The sequence below is a fragment of the Neoarius graeffei genome, chromosome 14 (assembly GCF_027579695.1).
Source record: "Neoarius graeffei isolate fNeoGra1 chromosome 14, fNeoGra1.pri, whole genome shotgun sequence".
Taxonomy (NCBI): domain Eukaryota; kingdom Metazoa; phylum Chordata; class Actinopteri; order Siluriformes; family Ariidae; genus Neoarius; species Neoarius graeffei.
In genome coordinates, this window is record NC_083582.1 from 39,622,611 (window position 1) to 39,640,865 (window position 18,255).

Consider the following 18,255-nt stretch of genomic DNA (forward strand, 5'->3'; position numbering starts at 1 on the left):
CAGTTCCCTCTGTAATTTACTTAGTTACTTTTAAAATCAACATTGACAACTACACACAACGGAGCGACCTGGCAGCCTGCCACTAATCCCTTACAAAATCCTTTGCCTTGTTGCTTTTTTGTTGTGTCTGGCTAAGTTTTGGCTGAGCTGAAGTCCCAGCTCTAATAGTAATGGTTCACCACTGCATACCACCATTACGATGGTACCCAGCATGCATTGCAGAAACATGTCAGACTGTAATTTCTTCTTCATTTATTCAACTTCTTCCTCAATTACCACTCATGAGTGGTATTACACATTTTGCATTTTTTTTACTACTGTATTTCTATATATAAAGGCAAAAGAAAAATCTGGAAATGTCTATGTAACTCATATTATGTGAGTATAGGCTATGCTTCACTCTGATTTTAGTTATTCTGCATCATTGTTGCCGAGAACTAACATTCTCTCTGATCTTATTCTCAGGACTTCATCATCTACTCTTTAAATAGCAGCTGTACAATTTTTGGCTGTAATTCTGAACAATCTGATGGAGTGAAAGATCCAGCTGTAGGTGTGACTCTTTGGGCTCCTGACATCCAACCACAGCACTGCTGCATTCAGAGACTCCAGGTCTCCACTTCTGACCCTCAGCAAAAGTACAGGAAAGGATCAGGAATCACGGTCCTGAAGCCCTTATATGGAGCTTTGGTCAAGAGGAATGGAGCTGTTGTCAAACAAGAGGTGGAGCTTCATTCGGGAGATGTCATAGGCTTGGGTCAGAATTACCTCTTCATGTTTAAGGATCCAAACACTGAAATTTTGGGAAGCTGTCATAATGTAGCTCATCCATGGCTGTGTGAGCCACCACAACCTCATCCTCCCACATCATTTCCTCTTGATCAGACATGTATGTTGTCTACATCAGAGGGCTCAGGAACACCCTGTGCTGCAGAAAGCATCTTGCCTTGCCTGAGGGACACAAATGGACAAGAGCTCATCCTGTTTTATGACGTAGAGCATGAAACACGGGTCCTGGAGGAGATAATTTCAAAGGTAGACCATCATGAAGACTTACACAAGCTTGCCCCGTCTTTCCTAATGTGTTTATGCCTCCAGCAATCAGCCACACATTTTCCCATGACTGACCTGCGACGACTTCTGCTACATATAGCCAGTGAGGTTCAAATCGCTGTATTGGTAAGGTTCAGATTCTAATAGAGAGTCAATTGTATTCAACTGTTTTGAAGTCCTCACAATTGTTCTTCTTGTTTTTATGTTCATACAGGAAAGGGCGAAGGAGCTTGCAGCTGTTCATTCTGAAATGTAGGTCTCTTCTTGACAGTTTTACTATCAGAAACTAGCATGCCATAACTACACTCTTAATGCATTCAGAACCAGTAAATGGCTTCTTAGCTGTGATTTGATTCCTTGGTTGATGTATTTCCATTTGAAACAGGAAGTCAAAGCGAAGGCTTGATGAAGTGCTTAACTGAATTACACGGTCGCCAATAGTGTTTGAAATATGTATGCCATACCTCTGCCAAATCTAAACAATCATGACAGTAGACTAGCAGTAGAAAATTTTAGAGCACTTCCAAGCAATTGCTTAGAAAAGGGAATAGTGTATGAAAGACCCACAGCCAAAAACACACTGATAAACTATGTTTACTGCTAACAAGCTACTACTGTACAGCAAGACCCACCTCTGGGAGTGGGACACAGAGTATAATACATTCTACAGAACATTTAATTAATTTAATTTAATTTAATTGAACCAACATGAAGTTGTGATGAGATATCAATCAGCAGAAATTCAATATATTTCCAGAAGTGATGAATTATAAAATAATAAATGAGAATATCTCCAAAGCTATTTTTTAAAGATATTGTATCATACTAATGTCCATAACACTAAGCTTTGAAACACAAATGTATCCATCCATCCATCCATTATCTGTAGCTGCTTATCCTGTGTAGGGTCGTGGGCAAGCTGGAGCCTATCCCAGCTGACTATGGGTGAGAGGCAGGGTACACCCTGGACAAGTCGCCAGATCATTGCAGGGCTGAAACATAGGCTACGTTTACATTAGACCGTATCTGTCTCGTTTTCTTCGCAGATGCACTGTCCGTTTACATTAAACCGCCTGGAAACGCCAGGAAACGGGAATCCGCCAGCGTCCACGTATTCAATCCAGATCGTGTCAGCTCCGGTGCTGTGTAAACATTCAGAATACGCGGATACGCTGTGCTGAGCTCTAGCTGGCGTCTCATTGGACAACGTCACTGTGACATCCACCTTCCTGATTCGCTGGCGTTGGTCATGTGACGCGACTGCTGAAAAACGGCGCGGACTTCCGCCTTGTATCACCTTTCATTAAAGAGTATAAAAGTATGAAAATACTGCAAATACTGCTCATTGTGTAGTTATGATTGTCTTTAGGCTTGCCATCCTTCCACTTGCAAGTGGTAAGTGATGTGCGCTGGGATCACACACACAGCGGCTCAGTCCCGAAAACACTGCTAGTGTGCTTCACTCGCGCGCTCTGTGAGCTGCGCAAGGCCGGAGTGCGCACCCTCCAGAGGGCACTCGCTGTTCAGGGTGGAGTGATTTGGAGCGCAGGATGCCTGCGGAGCCGAGCGTATCCGTGTATTGGTATTGTTGTGTGCACGCAAATCGTGTATTGGTGTTGCTGTGTGCACACTAATCGTTTTAAAAACGTTAATCTGATGATCCGCTGATACGGTCTAATGTAAACATGGGCATAGACACAAACAACCATTCACACTCACATTCACACCTACGGTCAATTTAGAGCCACCAATTAGCCTAACCTGCATATCTTTGGACTGTGGGGGAAACCGGAGCACCCGGAGGAAACCCACACAGACACAGGGAGAACATGCAAACTCCACACAGACAGGCCCTCGCTGGCTGCTGGGCTTGAACCCAGGACCTTCTTGCTGTGAGGCAACAGTGCTAACCACTACACCACTGTGCCGCCAACACAAATTTAGATTTGGGATTCCTTGGGTAATTACAATTGGTCATGCATTAATGAATTCAATATAAATTTCATATATTTAATTTTGCAATTTAAAAAATGTCAACTGACTTAACAACATGAATAATACAGAATTAATCTTCTCCTTTCATTTTTTAAATAATGAAGTCTTTGGGGTAAACTTGCAGCACATAATAGCATGAAGTGGACCCGAACACTGATTTGCAGAAAACCAAGAGAACCTTGGCTTATTTTTTGGCCTAGTATAAAACCCTCAAACAGAGTGTTCTCAGAAATGGGTCCAAGTAGCTTTCTTTTTATAAGCTAAGAACTCTTAATTATCCAGAGGAACATTAAAGAACTATTTTTAAGTGTGTAGCTTTCTCTGTCTATTATAATAAGCTCTATAGGCACATCTGAATTTTATTTAATTTCAGTTCAGTGTGATTAAATTTTTGTTTAAGCAATTTAATAGAATATAAATGTTGTCATTCATACTTTATACTCTTAGAAAAAAAAAGTTCCATCTAGGACTGACAGTTTGTCCCAAAGGTCTAAAGACACCATATAGAACCCTGTAACAAATATTATTTATGCATAAATACTTTAATAGGAATTTAATAGGAATTTTTCTGATGTTGCATGCTGAGATGCTTTTCTGCTCACCACGGTTGTAAAGAGTTGTTATGAGTTACTGTATTGTTTCTGGCAGCTCAAACCAATCTGGCCATTTTCCGCTGATCTCTCTTATTAACAAGGTGTTTCCACCTACAGAACTGTCGCTTACGCAATGTTTTTTGTTTTTCACACCATTCTGTGTAAACTCTAGAGACTGTTGTGTGTGAAAACCCCAGGAGATCAGCAGTTTCTGAAATACTCAAACCAGTCCATCTGGCTCAAACCAACACCCATGCGCCAGTGAAAGTCACACTTTGAGATCACAAATTTTCCCATTCTGATGTTTGAAGTGAAGATTAACTGAAGCTCTTGATTTGTATCCACATGATTTTATGCATTGTGCTGCTGTTAAGGGATCGGCTGATTAGAGAGCTACATCAAACAGCAGGTGGATGGGTGTTCCTAATAAAGTGGCCGGTGGGCGTATTATAAAGAAATACATCTTTGGAAGTCTGATTATGGTGCTTTGTGTATTACTGCAGGATTTTTCAAGACAGAATTATCATGTATACAGGAATCCTTTCCATTATTAATGTATACTCATGGACATTATAAATCTTGGCTGAAATGAAAACAGAAATTCAGGACTCTCTGGAGAAAACATCAAAAAGCAAACGCTGAATTTTTACTATAAATAAAGAACATTTTTTCTTACTATTAAGTAATATGTAATAATTTCATTTTTTTTCATATTATACTTTTGAAATGTGAAAATTATTATTTAAAAATATTATGCTTAATCAAAAAGCTACAATGAAAACAAACAAACAAACAACAATTTAATTACTATGTCTTTTGACAATGTGACTTACGTCCTAATCATTTTCAACTGAAAAGTTTTGGCCCTCCAAATTTCTATACATTCCTGATTTCATTCCTGGACATAAAACTGTTTATTCTATCCACATTCACTGGATATGAGTAATTGCACACTCTGATTGGTGACTATACTACTAGGCTATCAGCTTATATACCGTGAGAAGAGAAAAAAAATGGCGGAGCATGTTGCTGAACCAACCGAGGATGAAATAAAAATTCTACTCGAAAACAAAACCCCCAAAGCAACAAAATATGGCATAAAAATATTTGATGGTAATAACGCATCTTTTTTTTATTTTTCAAGAATTATTATTATGATAGCATTTTTCACAAATTGCTACTGTCATTTTGCTGGTTTGTTTACATTCTAAGCGGAAATGGTTTTGTCAGACGTTTTGTATAGTTTTTATGTATTGAATTTGCAAAAAATAAAAATGATCTGTTTCTCTAAATCCAGTGAATGTGGATAGAATATAGCAGTTATTCCACTCAATCTCGTTGTACATGGTTTATAGCCAACTCGGTGCAACGTGCCTCATTGGCTATCAGCTCATGCACGACTCGATTTTGTGGAATAACTGTTAAATATTCATTTCACAGGGAAGGTGTTGACTCTGTGGAACTGCATCCGGAGAACCTTCTCAGAAGCCTGCAGCCGCTTGTTCTGTGGATGGCCAACTCCATCGAGGTCCTCCATTTCATCCATCAAGAAGTTCCTTGCTTGTTACATGGGATTTCACAAATGGAGGAGGAAGAGGAGGAAGATTGCATGGGTAATTATTTTACAGAAGAGTATGATAATTTAAAGTGACAGTGATGATATTCTTTATTATCAACCAGTAATCTGTCTGTCCACATGCTCCTGAAAGCTGTTTTGGAGCTGCGCTTGTCTACTGTGCGGCCTGCCAGCAAGGAGGCCATGACGGTCCTGGAGGAGGTCATTATGTTTACCTTCCAGCAGTGTGTCTATTACCTCACCAAGGTCGGTGTGTTTCTGCTTTGGCATGAAGTGCTTGTTAAATAACCCCAGCCACTTTGGCTTTTGTGCATAATAGCTGCCTGTTTTATCACACAGGACCTGCTGTTTTTGTAAGCATGGAGATTGAGTAAGAAAAATAGTCCTGGGCTAACTTTAGCACAACATGCTGTGTGAGTTTGTTTTGTATCTCTCTGGCTGGAATGAATGAGAAATTATCATGAAGGTGAGAATCAATTTGGAGAGCAGCAGCATTATAGCAGTAGCATTGTGGATCACATAAATGTGGAGCATTCATATATTCATAATGAAGTACTTCATCATGCAGAGACTTTGACTGCTTCCAGGTGGCTAATTTAGATGTGTTTTTGACAAACCCAATGAGGACAAACAACAGTTTTCAGTCGTAAAACATTTCACTCACTTTTGAATTCTTTTTTTTAAATTCAGATTTTAGAACTGTGATCATGCACAGGTATGTAAAAATACAGAAACATGGAATTTAAAGGCACTTCCAGACAAATTATGGAAATTCAGAATATGTTTTGGAAAAGGTATGGCTAGATATGGATATCTATTACCATACTAGCATAAACCCAAGACGCTATGGATCTAAGTTCCTTGTCTTTAGACATTTCCTTCATGCTACAGTTGTTTAACATTTTCAGGAAAATCAAACACGGGTCTTCAGAAGGTCCAGAATTTTGTTTATGAGGAAACATAAGAACCTTGAAGAGGTCAATGTCAGGGTCATATCGCTGTAATATTATACTTATTACATGAGCCATTAAATGAAGGAAGACACTGCACATCCATTTCCTGAACAGGATGTACAGTACTGTGCAAAAGTCTTAGGCACGTCTAAAAAAATGCTGTAGACCAAAAATGGCTTAAAAATAATGAAATGAAATGTTTCAACATTAAAAAAAAGACGATAAACAGCAGTAAGCCTTAATAAATGAAACAAAGTCAATGTTTGGTGTGAGACAACACTTTGCTTTATTAAAAAAACAAAAAAAACAAACAAACCAAGAGTCATCAGGAGATGACATATCCCCCCGGCGGCCACATGAAACCCCACTCCAAATTTTCCTAAGTTGAATTGGTTGCCATGGAAATACAGAAAAATAAAAATCACAGAAATGTCAAAAGGCACTACTCCTCTAGTCACTTAACATAACTGTCAGGTTTTGTGAAAACATTCCTAGTAGTTTTTGAGTTATGCTCCAGAAACTAAAATGTTTACAGATGGACAGACAGAGCAATAGCTATATTCCCCCACATTATATGTCGGGGGTGGGGATAAAAAATAGTAGTCTCAGGTACAATGAGTGCAGTTTTATAAGGGAATGAGCTGTAGGTTTTACTGAGCATCTTACAGAACCAGCCACAGTTCTTCTGGACACTTTGACTGTCACACTCGCTTCTTCATTTAGCACCAAAACCCAGCAGCCTTCAATGTTTTCTTTTTTTCATCTGAAAAGTGCTCTATTATGCAATATGCTCATCAGATACAAATTTTTTTCAGTACAAAACCATTTAATTTTGTGCTGGAAAACGAACGTTTGAAACTCTAAAATGTTTTTGTACTGACTCGATAATGTAGAAGTCATAAAATAGAAATCTATAACAAAGTTTTTATGAAAAAAAAAGGCTGCCTAAGACTTTTGCACAGTACTGTAGGTCAGAAACTGAGATGTGTTCCTCATGCCCCAAATCATTAGGCATTTATGTAGTCTCTGTCTATACTGGACAGACTCAGCTGGAGATAGAACACCTGACTGCACACTAAGCCATAGTTTGGCTTTATCACATGATTAGTTGACTTTATTCCAGTGCGGAATTGAGATTTGTAATAATCTGTTCCCTATGCTGTAGGCCCGGCTGTAGGAGTACTGATTTAAATTAACAAAGTATGTGTCCCATGCAAAGTTAAAAAGCTTCCTTTTTAATTACTTCAGGATTTTCAATTGAACTGTTCCTTGTGTCCAGTGGAAGGTGGGCAATCGTCCAACTTCCCTTCAGCCTTGAAACTTCTGAAAACCTTTTCCTAATGTTTATTCCGTCTCCTGTTTCTATTAAATATAGTTACCAGAATCTCAGCTATCAACCATCAAACAAGGAAGGACTTTAGTTTAACGGAATAACAGGCTGAGCAGAGAAGTTTAACTGTCCAAAAGCAGGTCTCAATTCTCACAGTCTGAAAAAGTGCTTTCATTCAGGGCCTATTGCTATTATGAAAAAAGTGACTTTCAGACCAAAAGATAAAGTATCATATCCACTGGGGATAATTAACAGTTATTCACAAAATAGAGCCGTACATGAGCTGATAGCCGACAAGGCACGCAGCGTTGGCTTATAGCCGACTAAACAAGAATGAGTGGAATAACCGTTTTATTCTATCCACGTTCACTGGACTTTGAGAAACGGAGCATTTTTATTTTTTGCAAATTCGATAAATAAAAACTTTATACAAAACATCCATCAAAATAATTTCCACTTAGAATGTAAACAAACTGTCGAAATGACAGGAACAATTTGTGAAAAATGCTATAATAATAATAATAATAATTCTTGAAAATTAAAAAATGTTCTTACCATCAAATACTTTTATTCCACATTTTGCTGATTTTTTTTTTTTTGTATTTTGGGGGGTTTTGTTTTCGAGTAGAGTTTTTATTTCATCCTCGGTTGGTTCAGCAACACGCTCCGCCGTTTTGTTTTTCTCTACTCATGGTATATGAGCTGATATCCTAGTAGTAGAGTAGCCAATCAGAATGCGCGATTGCTCATATCCAGTGAATGTGGTTAGCATATATGGAGATATGTTTTAAGGTGCCTGTGTGTTCCTTGCTAAAGGAGCTGTTGAACTGAAATTTCCTTTCTTGTGCCTTGATCATTTGGCATAGCCTGTATTTAGGAACTGCTCCACGTTCCATTTTGGAAAAATTCCTTGAGGCATCCTGTCTCTGGGAAAATCTGAATTCGTCTTTGGTTTCTGGGACGTTTCAGTTCATCTTTGGTCTCGAAGTTGATCTACTATCGGAAGATTTCCATAGGCGTCGGCTGATTTGAGGGATTTTAGGATCCGGAGTGTGGGATAGCCTTGGTCTGAGGGAAGTGTACTTCATGACAGATTTGTGATTTGGACCATTGCTCTCCTCAGAGAATTCCTTCTACTAAATCATGAACTTGGCAGAGCATAATGCAGTAAATGCACCATGTAATCAATCACAGTTGAACATTTTAGCTGGCTAGTTAACCCAGTAGGTTGACTTGATACTTAGCTTATTACCGTACAGGAAGGTTGCAGCATCTTAAAATCAGAACTCAGGAGTGCCACTGAAGATTTGTTTTAGGCATATTCGCAAAAAAAATCTTAAACTGCCTGCTGCTTTATTCAGTACTGACTTTGTACAGCTTCCATGAGTTTCAACAAAAAAACAAACAAACCACAAACTCAATCTAATATCTGTCATGCCATAGGTATAGTCAATATTTTTAATAGGAAATGCAAACATGACCATGAGGAAAGGCAACAGACGGTTTATAGCCTGAATAACATTTGCAGCTCTCTGTCTAATTTGTAGGCCTGCTAGGCTTCTCTATCTAGCAGAAAAGGAAGCAGCTGCTGGTCGGCTTAGGAAAATAAAAGCGTGGTGTGTTTGTGGGTTTGCAATTCCCAGAGGCAAGGACACATTCATGTGGTGCTTCTGGGAACATAATAAATAGTCTGATTAACAAAAAAACATTCAGTGCATTTTGTGTAGAGAAATATTAAATATACATACATGTACGCCTGATGCAGCAGACGGATAGCTGCCAAACAGCTACAAATCATGTTCCTTTTTAATCACACATCAGGAAATAAGGAGCCATTGTTCTGTTTTTTTTTGCTCTTCTCTTACTTTTTTCTCCATTTTACATGATTTGCAGCAGGCTTGCCAAAGCAGCCAGTGGTTGCCAAGAGTGTGTGGTGATACAGCAGTTTAAGAATGTATACTGCATATATGATGGCCAGGGTTAAAACTGCTGCCAAGTACGGACTGGATACAACTGTCCATGGACTGAACAAAGGCAGTGTTGTCATGTCTGAGCACGCAGAGAATAAAGAAGTGTTGAGCTAGAGAAAGTGGGGGGCAGGACACTGAGGGCCTGAGTGGAAATCTTTTTTTTTTTTTAAACAAGGCTCTTCTCTCGAGCTGCTCCTGCTGTAAATCTTAATGTTCCTTCAAAAGCCTTCCTTCTTGAGAGGTTCCCCTTCAGCAGGCTTGTAGTAGACATGTGCCGATAAACAAATATGTGGCACATAAGGCGTATACCACAATGCTATTGAATTTTTACCTCGCCCGCGATAGTGTCTACATTAAACTGTAGAACCCTTCGCTCTTTATCATCTCGTGTTGAGCTAGATAAGCTCATGAATGACTATAACATTGTAGTCACCTGTATCCAAGAACATCGCCAAGTGCACGCTGATTCAGAACCAGAAATTATCGCTTGTAGCCTCGGGAAAAGCACACTGTTCACTGCATCTGCTACAAGAAATGAATGTGGTGCCTCAATCGGAGGCGTAGGCTTCTGCATTCAATTGAATCTGTTACCACTACTTACGTCAGTTAAGAAATACAGCGACCGTTTGATAGTTGCTACATTCAAAGGCAACCCCAAGACAGCGATTGTATCCTGTTACGCACCACATAGCGGTCTTTCTGATGAAATTGCTGATGATTTCTACTCATGCCTGAACAGAGTGGTAACAAATGTACCACAACAAGCAATGTTGCTCGTATGTGGAGACTTCAATGCCCAGTTGAGAAACAGATTCTCATTGCACAAGATCACCAACCGAAACGGCCAACTACTTTTGGATTTTACACAACAGCACAACCTTATTATTGGTAACCAGTCATTTTGTAAGCCCACTCGTAAACTCTGGACCTACCGTTCACCTAAGGGCTCTCTCTCACAAATAGACTTTTGTTTGTACCAGAAGCGCTGGCGCAATAGTGTCCACGATTGTCAAGCCTACTCAACATCAAACCCTATCGGAAGTGACCACCGCATTGTTTCAACTTCTGTTAAACTTAGCCTGCGTACCACAAAAGCTGCTAGGAAGAAGTTATATTGGACCTCAGTGATGACTGACTCCCAACTTGCTTCTAAGATCGACACCAGCGTAGTAACACAATTCAACCACCTTCCTGAAGAAGAACAAAGTTACTCATCTTTTATTAAGATTGCAAATGAAGTCGGTGCGGAGCATCTTCCACCAAAGCCTCGCCCTCCAAGACCTGTTAGTGTCCGCCCTTCGGTAGTGGCAGCTCGCCAAGCCACTCTGCATACCTCAACAGGTCAAATTCAATCTGCTCAGAATCATCTTCATAGGACATTTGATCACCGCGAAGATAAGCGTATTAATGAAATCCTCAGTACCTTCGAATCTGCAGCAGCTGCCTCAGCTATCAAGTCTGCCTGGGAGCTCGTGAAGAAACTTTCCGGTAAAAAGTCAAGTAATCCCATTTGTATTGAAGGAGATGATCGCTTGCACATCTGGGAAAATCACTTTGAAAATTTGCTCAACGTAGATCAAGCTAGTGTAGATACTGATCAACCAGTTGAGAAAGTCTTCGATCTGTTCCAAGAAATACCAACTGGTGAATTATCACAGGCAGAAATTGACGCTTCTATGAAGGCAATGAAAAACGGTAAAGCTCCTGGACTTGACGGTCTCCCACTAGAGTTTTGGAAAATGCCAAAGGTGAAGAAACAACTCCGTAAGTTCTGCAATCAGACTTACTTTGGCAACCGTCCTGAGGAATGGGGTCTTTCTGGCCTAGTTCCAGTCCCCAAAAAAGGAGACCTTAGACTGCCAGACAATTACAGAGGCATCGCACTGTCACAGATTGCGTCAAAAGTCTATAACCGATGCCTCCTGAATCGAATCCGGCCAGTTATCGACAATGTCCTCAGGAATAACCAAAACGGATTCAGACAAGGAAGGTCCACTACCTCACACATTCTTGCCCTCCGCCGTATTGTAGAAGAACTGAAGAACTTTAGCAAGGAAGCAATCATAGTTTTTATCGATTTTCGAAAAGCATTCGACTCAGTAAACAGAGAGAAAATGCTGCAAATATTGATTGCTTACGGCATCCCAGAAGAAGTGGTTGAAGGAATAAAGGTCATGTATAACAACACCTCTGCTCAAGTTATCACCCCAGACGGAATGACTGACCCCTTTCTTATCAATACCGGTGTACTACAAGGTGATCCACTTGCACCCTTTTTATTCATTATCTGTCTTGATTATGCCCTGCGAACTGCAATCCAAGACACTGATGGACTCACGTTGTACAGACGTCGTAGTAGACGATACCCAGCACAGACTCTATCAGATCTAGATTATGCTGATGATATCGCCCTCTTGGAGGATACTGTTGCAGAAGCTCAAGACCTGCTTCGACGTGTAGAAGACGCATGTAAAGCTATCGGCCTACACTTGAATGCCTCCAAAACCAAATACATGCATCTGAATCCTACATCCCAACAGGGTGTATCTGCATCTGATGGCTCCAACATTGAACGTGTTCAAGATTTTAAATATCTTGGAGGGTATACAGACTGCGCCCATGATATTGAGTCAAGAATCGGTCAAGTTTGGGGCGCCGTACACTCTTTAAAGAGAGTCTGGAAAGCTCCAATCAAAAAGTCTACCAAGACAAAGGTCTTCAAAGCTTGTGTAGAGTCCATACTTGTCTATGGCTCTGAGTCGTGGGCATTAAACAAAGTCAGGAATGTAAAGTTGGATGGAACATACACAAAGATGCTGCGCGCCATCTACAACGTATCATGGAGGGATCATATCCCGAACACACAATTGTATGGCCCACTTCCAGCCCTATCTCAAGTAATTCGAAAGAGGAGGCTTGCCCTAGCTGGCCATGTGATCCGAGGAAAGGAACCAGCCAGCAAGTTACTGATGTGGCAACCAGAAGGAAAAAGAAGAGTTGGTCGTCCTCGAACTACCCTCAAACAGATCATTGAAGATGATACTCAGCTTTACTCAGACGATCTCATCAATGCAATGCATGACAGAGAATTTTGGAGGAAGAACTTTGTTCTGGCTTCACCGGAGTTCAAGGACAACGCATGACTCACTGCGATGGAGTAAGCGGGGCGAAGTATTGTAATCAGTGTGGTTTGTTTGTGTGTCTGTCTGTTAACAATCTAGCGTCTAGACGGTTGCACCGATTGACTTAAAATTTTCAGGGTAGGTAGGCAATGGTCCATAGATTACCTGAATAAAATTTGGGGGTAATAGGGTCAAGGTGAAGGTCAAAGTCACCGGAAAGGTCAACCTTTTGGTCAAAATAACACATTTTCCATTATAACTCAAAAACAGTTGCTGATAGACAGATGTTTACTATTATGAGCACATACCATCGGAACTCCCATATGGCCTTTCATTTGGCACCATGATCTTTGACCTTGAGTGACCCTGAATGGTCAGACTCAAGGTCACGGATTTTCAGAGGGCTGTAACTTGAAAACGGTTAATGGTAGAAAGATATTCACCATTATCAACTTGTAGGATGTGCCATATGGGCTTTCATTTGGCACCATGATCTCTTGACCTTGAGTGACACTGAAAGGTCAAATCGAAGGCCATGGGTTTTCAAAGGGCTATAACTTTAAAATGGTTTATGATAACCAGATGTTTACCATTATCAACATATAAGAAGTCCCATATGGGCTTTCAGTTGCCGCCATGACCTTTGACCTTGAATGACTTTGAAATGTCAAACTCAAGGTCATGGATTTTCATAGGACTATAACCTGACAGCTGATGACTGAGAAATATTACCATTATTAACATATAGGTACGGTATAAAATAAGTTCTGCTGGGCGAGGTTTGTTTTGCCTGGCAACACTTGTCATATTTGTCTCTATTAATTTGCTTGGTCTAACACAGGGGTTTTCAAAGTGTGGGAGAGTCAGACCCCCTCAGAGAGCAAATAAACAACAGCGCCCCCCCCCCCCCCTTACAATTTTTGTTGTTGCTATACTAAATGTTCCATTCGTATTTAAAAAAATGGTTGTTGTACACATTTTTAATTTTTTTCTTTTACACATTTTAAACATCTGTGCTTTTTAAAACCTCTTTTTTACACATTTTAAACATCTGTGCTTTTTAAAACATCTTTTACACATTTTAAACATCTGTGCTTTTTTAAAACCTCTTTTTTACACATTTTAAACATGTGTGCTTTTTAAAACCTCTTTTTTACACATTTTAAACATCTGTGCTTTTTTAAAACATCTTTTTTTACACATTTTAAACATCTGTGCTTTTTAAAACCTCTTTTTTTTACACATTTTAAACATCTGTGCTTTTTAAAACCTCTTTTTTTACACATTTTAAACATCTGTGCTTTTTTAAAACCTTTTTTACACATTTTAAACATCTGTGCTTTTTAAAACCCCTTTTTTTACACATTTTAAACATCTGTGCTTTTTAAAACCTCTTTTTTACACATTTGAAACATCTGTGCTTTTTAAAACATCTTGTTTTACACATTTTAAACATCTGTGCTTTTTTAAAACCTCTTTTTTACACATTTTAAACATCTGTGCTTTTTTAAAACCTCTTTACACATTTTAAACATCTGTGCTTTTTAAAACCTCTTTTTTACACATTTTAAACATATGTGCTTTTTAAAACCTCTTTTTTACACATTTTAAACATCTGTGCTTTTTTAAAACCTCTTTTTTACACATTTTAAACATCTGTGCTTTTTTAAAACATTTTTTTACACATTTTAAACATCTGTGCTTTTTTAAAACCTCTTTTTTTTTTACACATTTTAAACATCTGTGCTTTTTTAAAACCTCTTTTTTTACATATTTTAAACATCTGTGCTTTTTTAAAACCTCTTTTTTTTACACATTTTAAACATCTGTGCTTTTTTAAAACCTCTTTTTTACACATTTTAAACATCTGTGCTTTTTAAAACCTCTTTTTTTACACATTTTAAACATCTGTGCTTTTTAAAACATCTTTTTTTACACATTTTAAACATCTGTGCTTTTTTAAAACATCCTTTTTACACATTTTAAACATCTGTGCTTTTTTTTAAAAAACATCTTGTTTTACACATTTTAAACATCTCATACGGTAGCATAGTTAGCTAGCACCTCTTGGCAGACAACACACTGTGGCAGTGGAGCATCTTCAGGTCCAGTCCATGAAAATCCAAACTTTAAATAATCGTGGTCATACTTCCTTCTTTTTTTGCTTGGCCCAGACTCTGACTCCTCACTCACTGTAGCTTTAGGTACTAAAAAATCAATCCATTTTGTCTCTGGCAAAGGCTAGCTGAAGCTCGCTAAATGTCCGCAATAGTAACTTATTCTGGTTTATTTTTCCTCACGTTGCGCCCCCCCGAAGAACTCTGGCGCCCCCTAGGGGAGGCGCGCCCCACACTTTGAAAAGCCCTGGTCTAATACATTGTCTTGCAAAAGTATTCATCCCCCTTGGTGTTTGTCCTATTTTGTTGCATTATAAGTGTCAGGGTGCAGGTGCTTACGGCTGTATGTGCAAGGGAGAGCGGGAGAAGCAAACTGGAAACGAAGTCAAATCACAAGCTGAGAATCGTAGTCAAAGAGCAGGTGAGGGTCGGTCAATGGGCAAACAGAGCAATGCAAGCAGGACTAGAGGCCGAAGAGGTGAAAACGAGAACGAGGGTCGAAGAAACTATAAACAGGCAGAAAGGAACCGGCTTGGTATGACAGGAGTAAACACTGAACAATACTTCGTGACTATGGGAGTGTCAGAGAGGCTTAAGTAGCAGGACTGACGAATTGTGAGTGAGAGATAGGTGTAATTAATAAGCAGGTGACAGAGGGTGCTGTGGTTCTTGGGCATTGTAGTTTTGAGAAGCCATGTTTGTAGTCTGTTCTATTTCGTTTCTCCTGACCGCCAGAGGCGGTGCTTTCAGCACATGGATATCCATCACACGAACGTGCAGGTCGAGTAATAGTAACAACAAAGTCACGTGTGACCTGGGTGACGTCACCCCGTGACCCCGGCATAAAAGACCGGTGAACCCAGGAAGTGACCTCTTGCATCTTCTCACGTTTGCAGGTTGCGAGTTGGATTGGAATTTGGACAAAGCGCCGTGTTAGTTTCGTTACCCGTAGGGTTGGGGCTGTGCTTACGCACCCTCCAAGAAACTGCGTTAAGTCCACCAATTCCTTTTCTCTTGTTATATTCGTATTTTACTCCGTTAAGCGGAGCGCTCTCGCTCGGTGGAGTTAGCTGATTAGCCCTCTGGGGCGGTGTCCTCGCCACTGGAGGCCGGCTTGTGTTCGTTCAGGTAAGCGGTTTTCATTCATTTAAATTAAAGCGGTGTTTTTCACCACTGTTTGTTATCAGTTCTGTGGCGCACAGCGCCTATCTTTGTTAATATTATCGACCGCCTTGTTTTGTGGAGCCTTGCCTCCGGCCTGCTCACGGGCCGGCTGTCTTGTGTGTGTTGTATTCGTATTGTTACTCCCTTAAGCTGAATGCTCTCGCTCGGTGGAGTTAGCTGACTAGCCCTCCGAGGCGGGGTCCTCGCCGCTGGAGGCCAGCCTATTTTCGTCCAGGTAAGCGGTCTTCATTCATTTAAATTAAAGCGGTGTTTCTCGCCGCTGTTTATCAGTTCTGTGGCGCACGGCGCCTATCTTGTTAATATTATCGACCGCCTTGTTTGTGTAACCTTGCCTCCGGCCTGCTCACGGGCCGGCTGTCTTGTGTGTTTAGCGGCGTATGATGTCTTCTCACGCTAGTGAGCGACTGTTAGTTGCGGCTGTCTTTTAAACCCGCGGCAGTAGGCTCGAGGTCCGGGTGCTCCCGCTTAGGCCCCCGCACCATTTTTTTTCTTCCTCTCCTGACCACGGGTGTGTTCGCCCGGTCGTTTTCGTTGCTGCCTGATTGTTTATTTTGGGATACTTACTTGGGGTGTTCTCGCCCTATTTTTTAAGTTCCCCTTTGCCAGCCAGGTGTCATGGACCTATTCTCTTGCTGCGCCAACCGCCGGGCCCCCCTCGAGCCGGAGGACGGCCACCGCGAGTGCCCCTCGTGCCTGGGTATTGATCACCTGCGGCAGGGGCTGACGGACATGGCCTGCACAGACTGCATGTGCCTGAGCGTGGCTGCGCGGACCGCCAGGCTGGCTCGGATGGATCCCCCGTCCGACATCCCCCGGGCCTCGGGGGGACAGGACATGGTGCCGGCTGCAGCAGCGGGGCCCAGCAAGCGCCGTGGGGCGCCCCCACGTGTCTCCGCTTCCAAGGGTGATGTGCGCCAAGCTGGAGGAGATGAAGGCCCTGCTGGCGAATCTCCAGCCTCCGCCACAGGGCAGCAGTGTTCCCGCAGCCACCCCATCTGCCTGGCAGCCCGACCGTTCGCCACTTCTGTCACCGGCCGTTGATGCATGCGGCCTGGATGAGCTGTCGATCCGGGTGTCGGAGAGCTTTGACTGCGGTGGGTCTGACGGTCACGACTCCACCTCTCCGGCGGGTTCCCAGGCCACCAGCCATGGTACCGTGGCAGCGTCGGAAGGCGGACGCTCATCCATCCAGCCAACGCTGAGGGCTGCATTGGCCCGTGGGGTTGGACACGCCCCGGTGGCCCAGCATCAGAGCACTTTCTTCAGAGGCTCCACAGCCTTCCTCGTTGTCTGTTCCGCCCTCGGCCCCATACATCGGGGAGTTACAGAGGTGTTGGGTGGACCCTAGATGCCTTCCCACCTCCCTAGTGACTGCAGGGCCCTGGCAGCAATGCAGGACGCCCTACCTACGGCCTCCAGCAGATGCCCAACATTGAGCCCTCCGTGGCTGCCCTCGTCCTTTCGGACGCCCGATGCCCCCGCACTCAATGCCGTGCGACCGCACGATGAGGTCGTCGGGGATACGACACGGCGGCACAAATGGGTCGTATTGACAATTCCATGTCCCATCTGCTGCTGGCCCTCGCCCAGACGCTGGAGGGGACGAGCACGGCATCATGGGAGCTGTGCGACGCGGCTCTCCAGGCCTTTGCCTACTCGTCACGGGAACTGGGCCGGCTGATGTCGTATCTCACCCTCGCCCGCCGGCAGATATGGCTGGCGCAGTCCCCTCTGGCCGAGCCCGACCGGCGTGTGCTGCACTCTCTCCCTGTTTTCCCCAGGGAGCTGTTTGGCGAGGTCGCTCAGCAAGCCCTGGACCGGAGCGCCCAGGTCGTCCAGGCGCGACAGCAGTTCGCTGGCCTCCGCCAGGTCCACCACCACAGCAACGCTGCCCAGTCCTTCAGGGGGCCCACACCGGCTCTGTCTCAGCCACGACCCGCCAGGAGACCAGACGGGTTGATTACTTTCGTCGCCCCACTACCTCCCGGACCCGCAGCGCCGCCCCCTACACCCAGTCTGCTCCTCGTCGTCCCCATGGTGACCGACGGGGGCGGTCTGGGCGGCGCTGACGACAGCGTGCCGGCGGTCGGCCGCTTTTCCAGTGAACAGCTCCAAAGCTGGAGAGCGTTGACCCCAGACCCCTGGGTGCTGGTGACTTTCACCGAGGGTTACCGCATCCAGTTCTGCCGCCGACCGCTGCGTTTTCATGGGGTCAAACACACCACCGTGAGCCATCCGGGGAAGTCCCTTGTCCTCCGGCAGGAAATCGCCACCCTCCTGGAGAAGGGAGCAATCTCTCCCATCGACAGGCAGAGACAGCAAGGTGGGTTCTACTCCAGGTATTTTCTGGTTCCGAAGAAG

At 42.7% G+C, this 18,255-nt stretch overlaps 1 protein-coding gene across 1 annotated transcript in view; it reads left to right on the forward strand.

The window, feature by feature from the left end:
* Positions 1 to 18,255, forward strand: part of radil2b (Ras association and DIL domains 2b) — a 57,073-nt gene that overhangs the window by 13,860 nt on the left and 24,958 nt on the right. The window contains exons 5-8 of the mRNA XM_060939632.1: positions 466 to 1,179; positions 1,268 to 1,305; positions 5,082 to 5,254; positions 5,351 to 5,463. Coding sequence (XP_060795615.1) covers positions 466 to 1,179; positions 1,268 to 1,305; positions 5,082 to 5,254; positions 5,351 to 5,463 — 1,038 coding nt within the window. The remainder of the gene's footprint in view (positions 1 to 465; positions 1,180 to 1,267; positions 1,306 to 5,081; positions 5,255 to 5,350; positions 5,464 to 18,255) is intronic.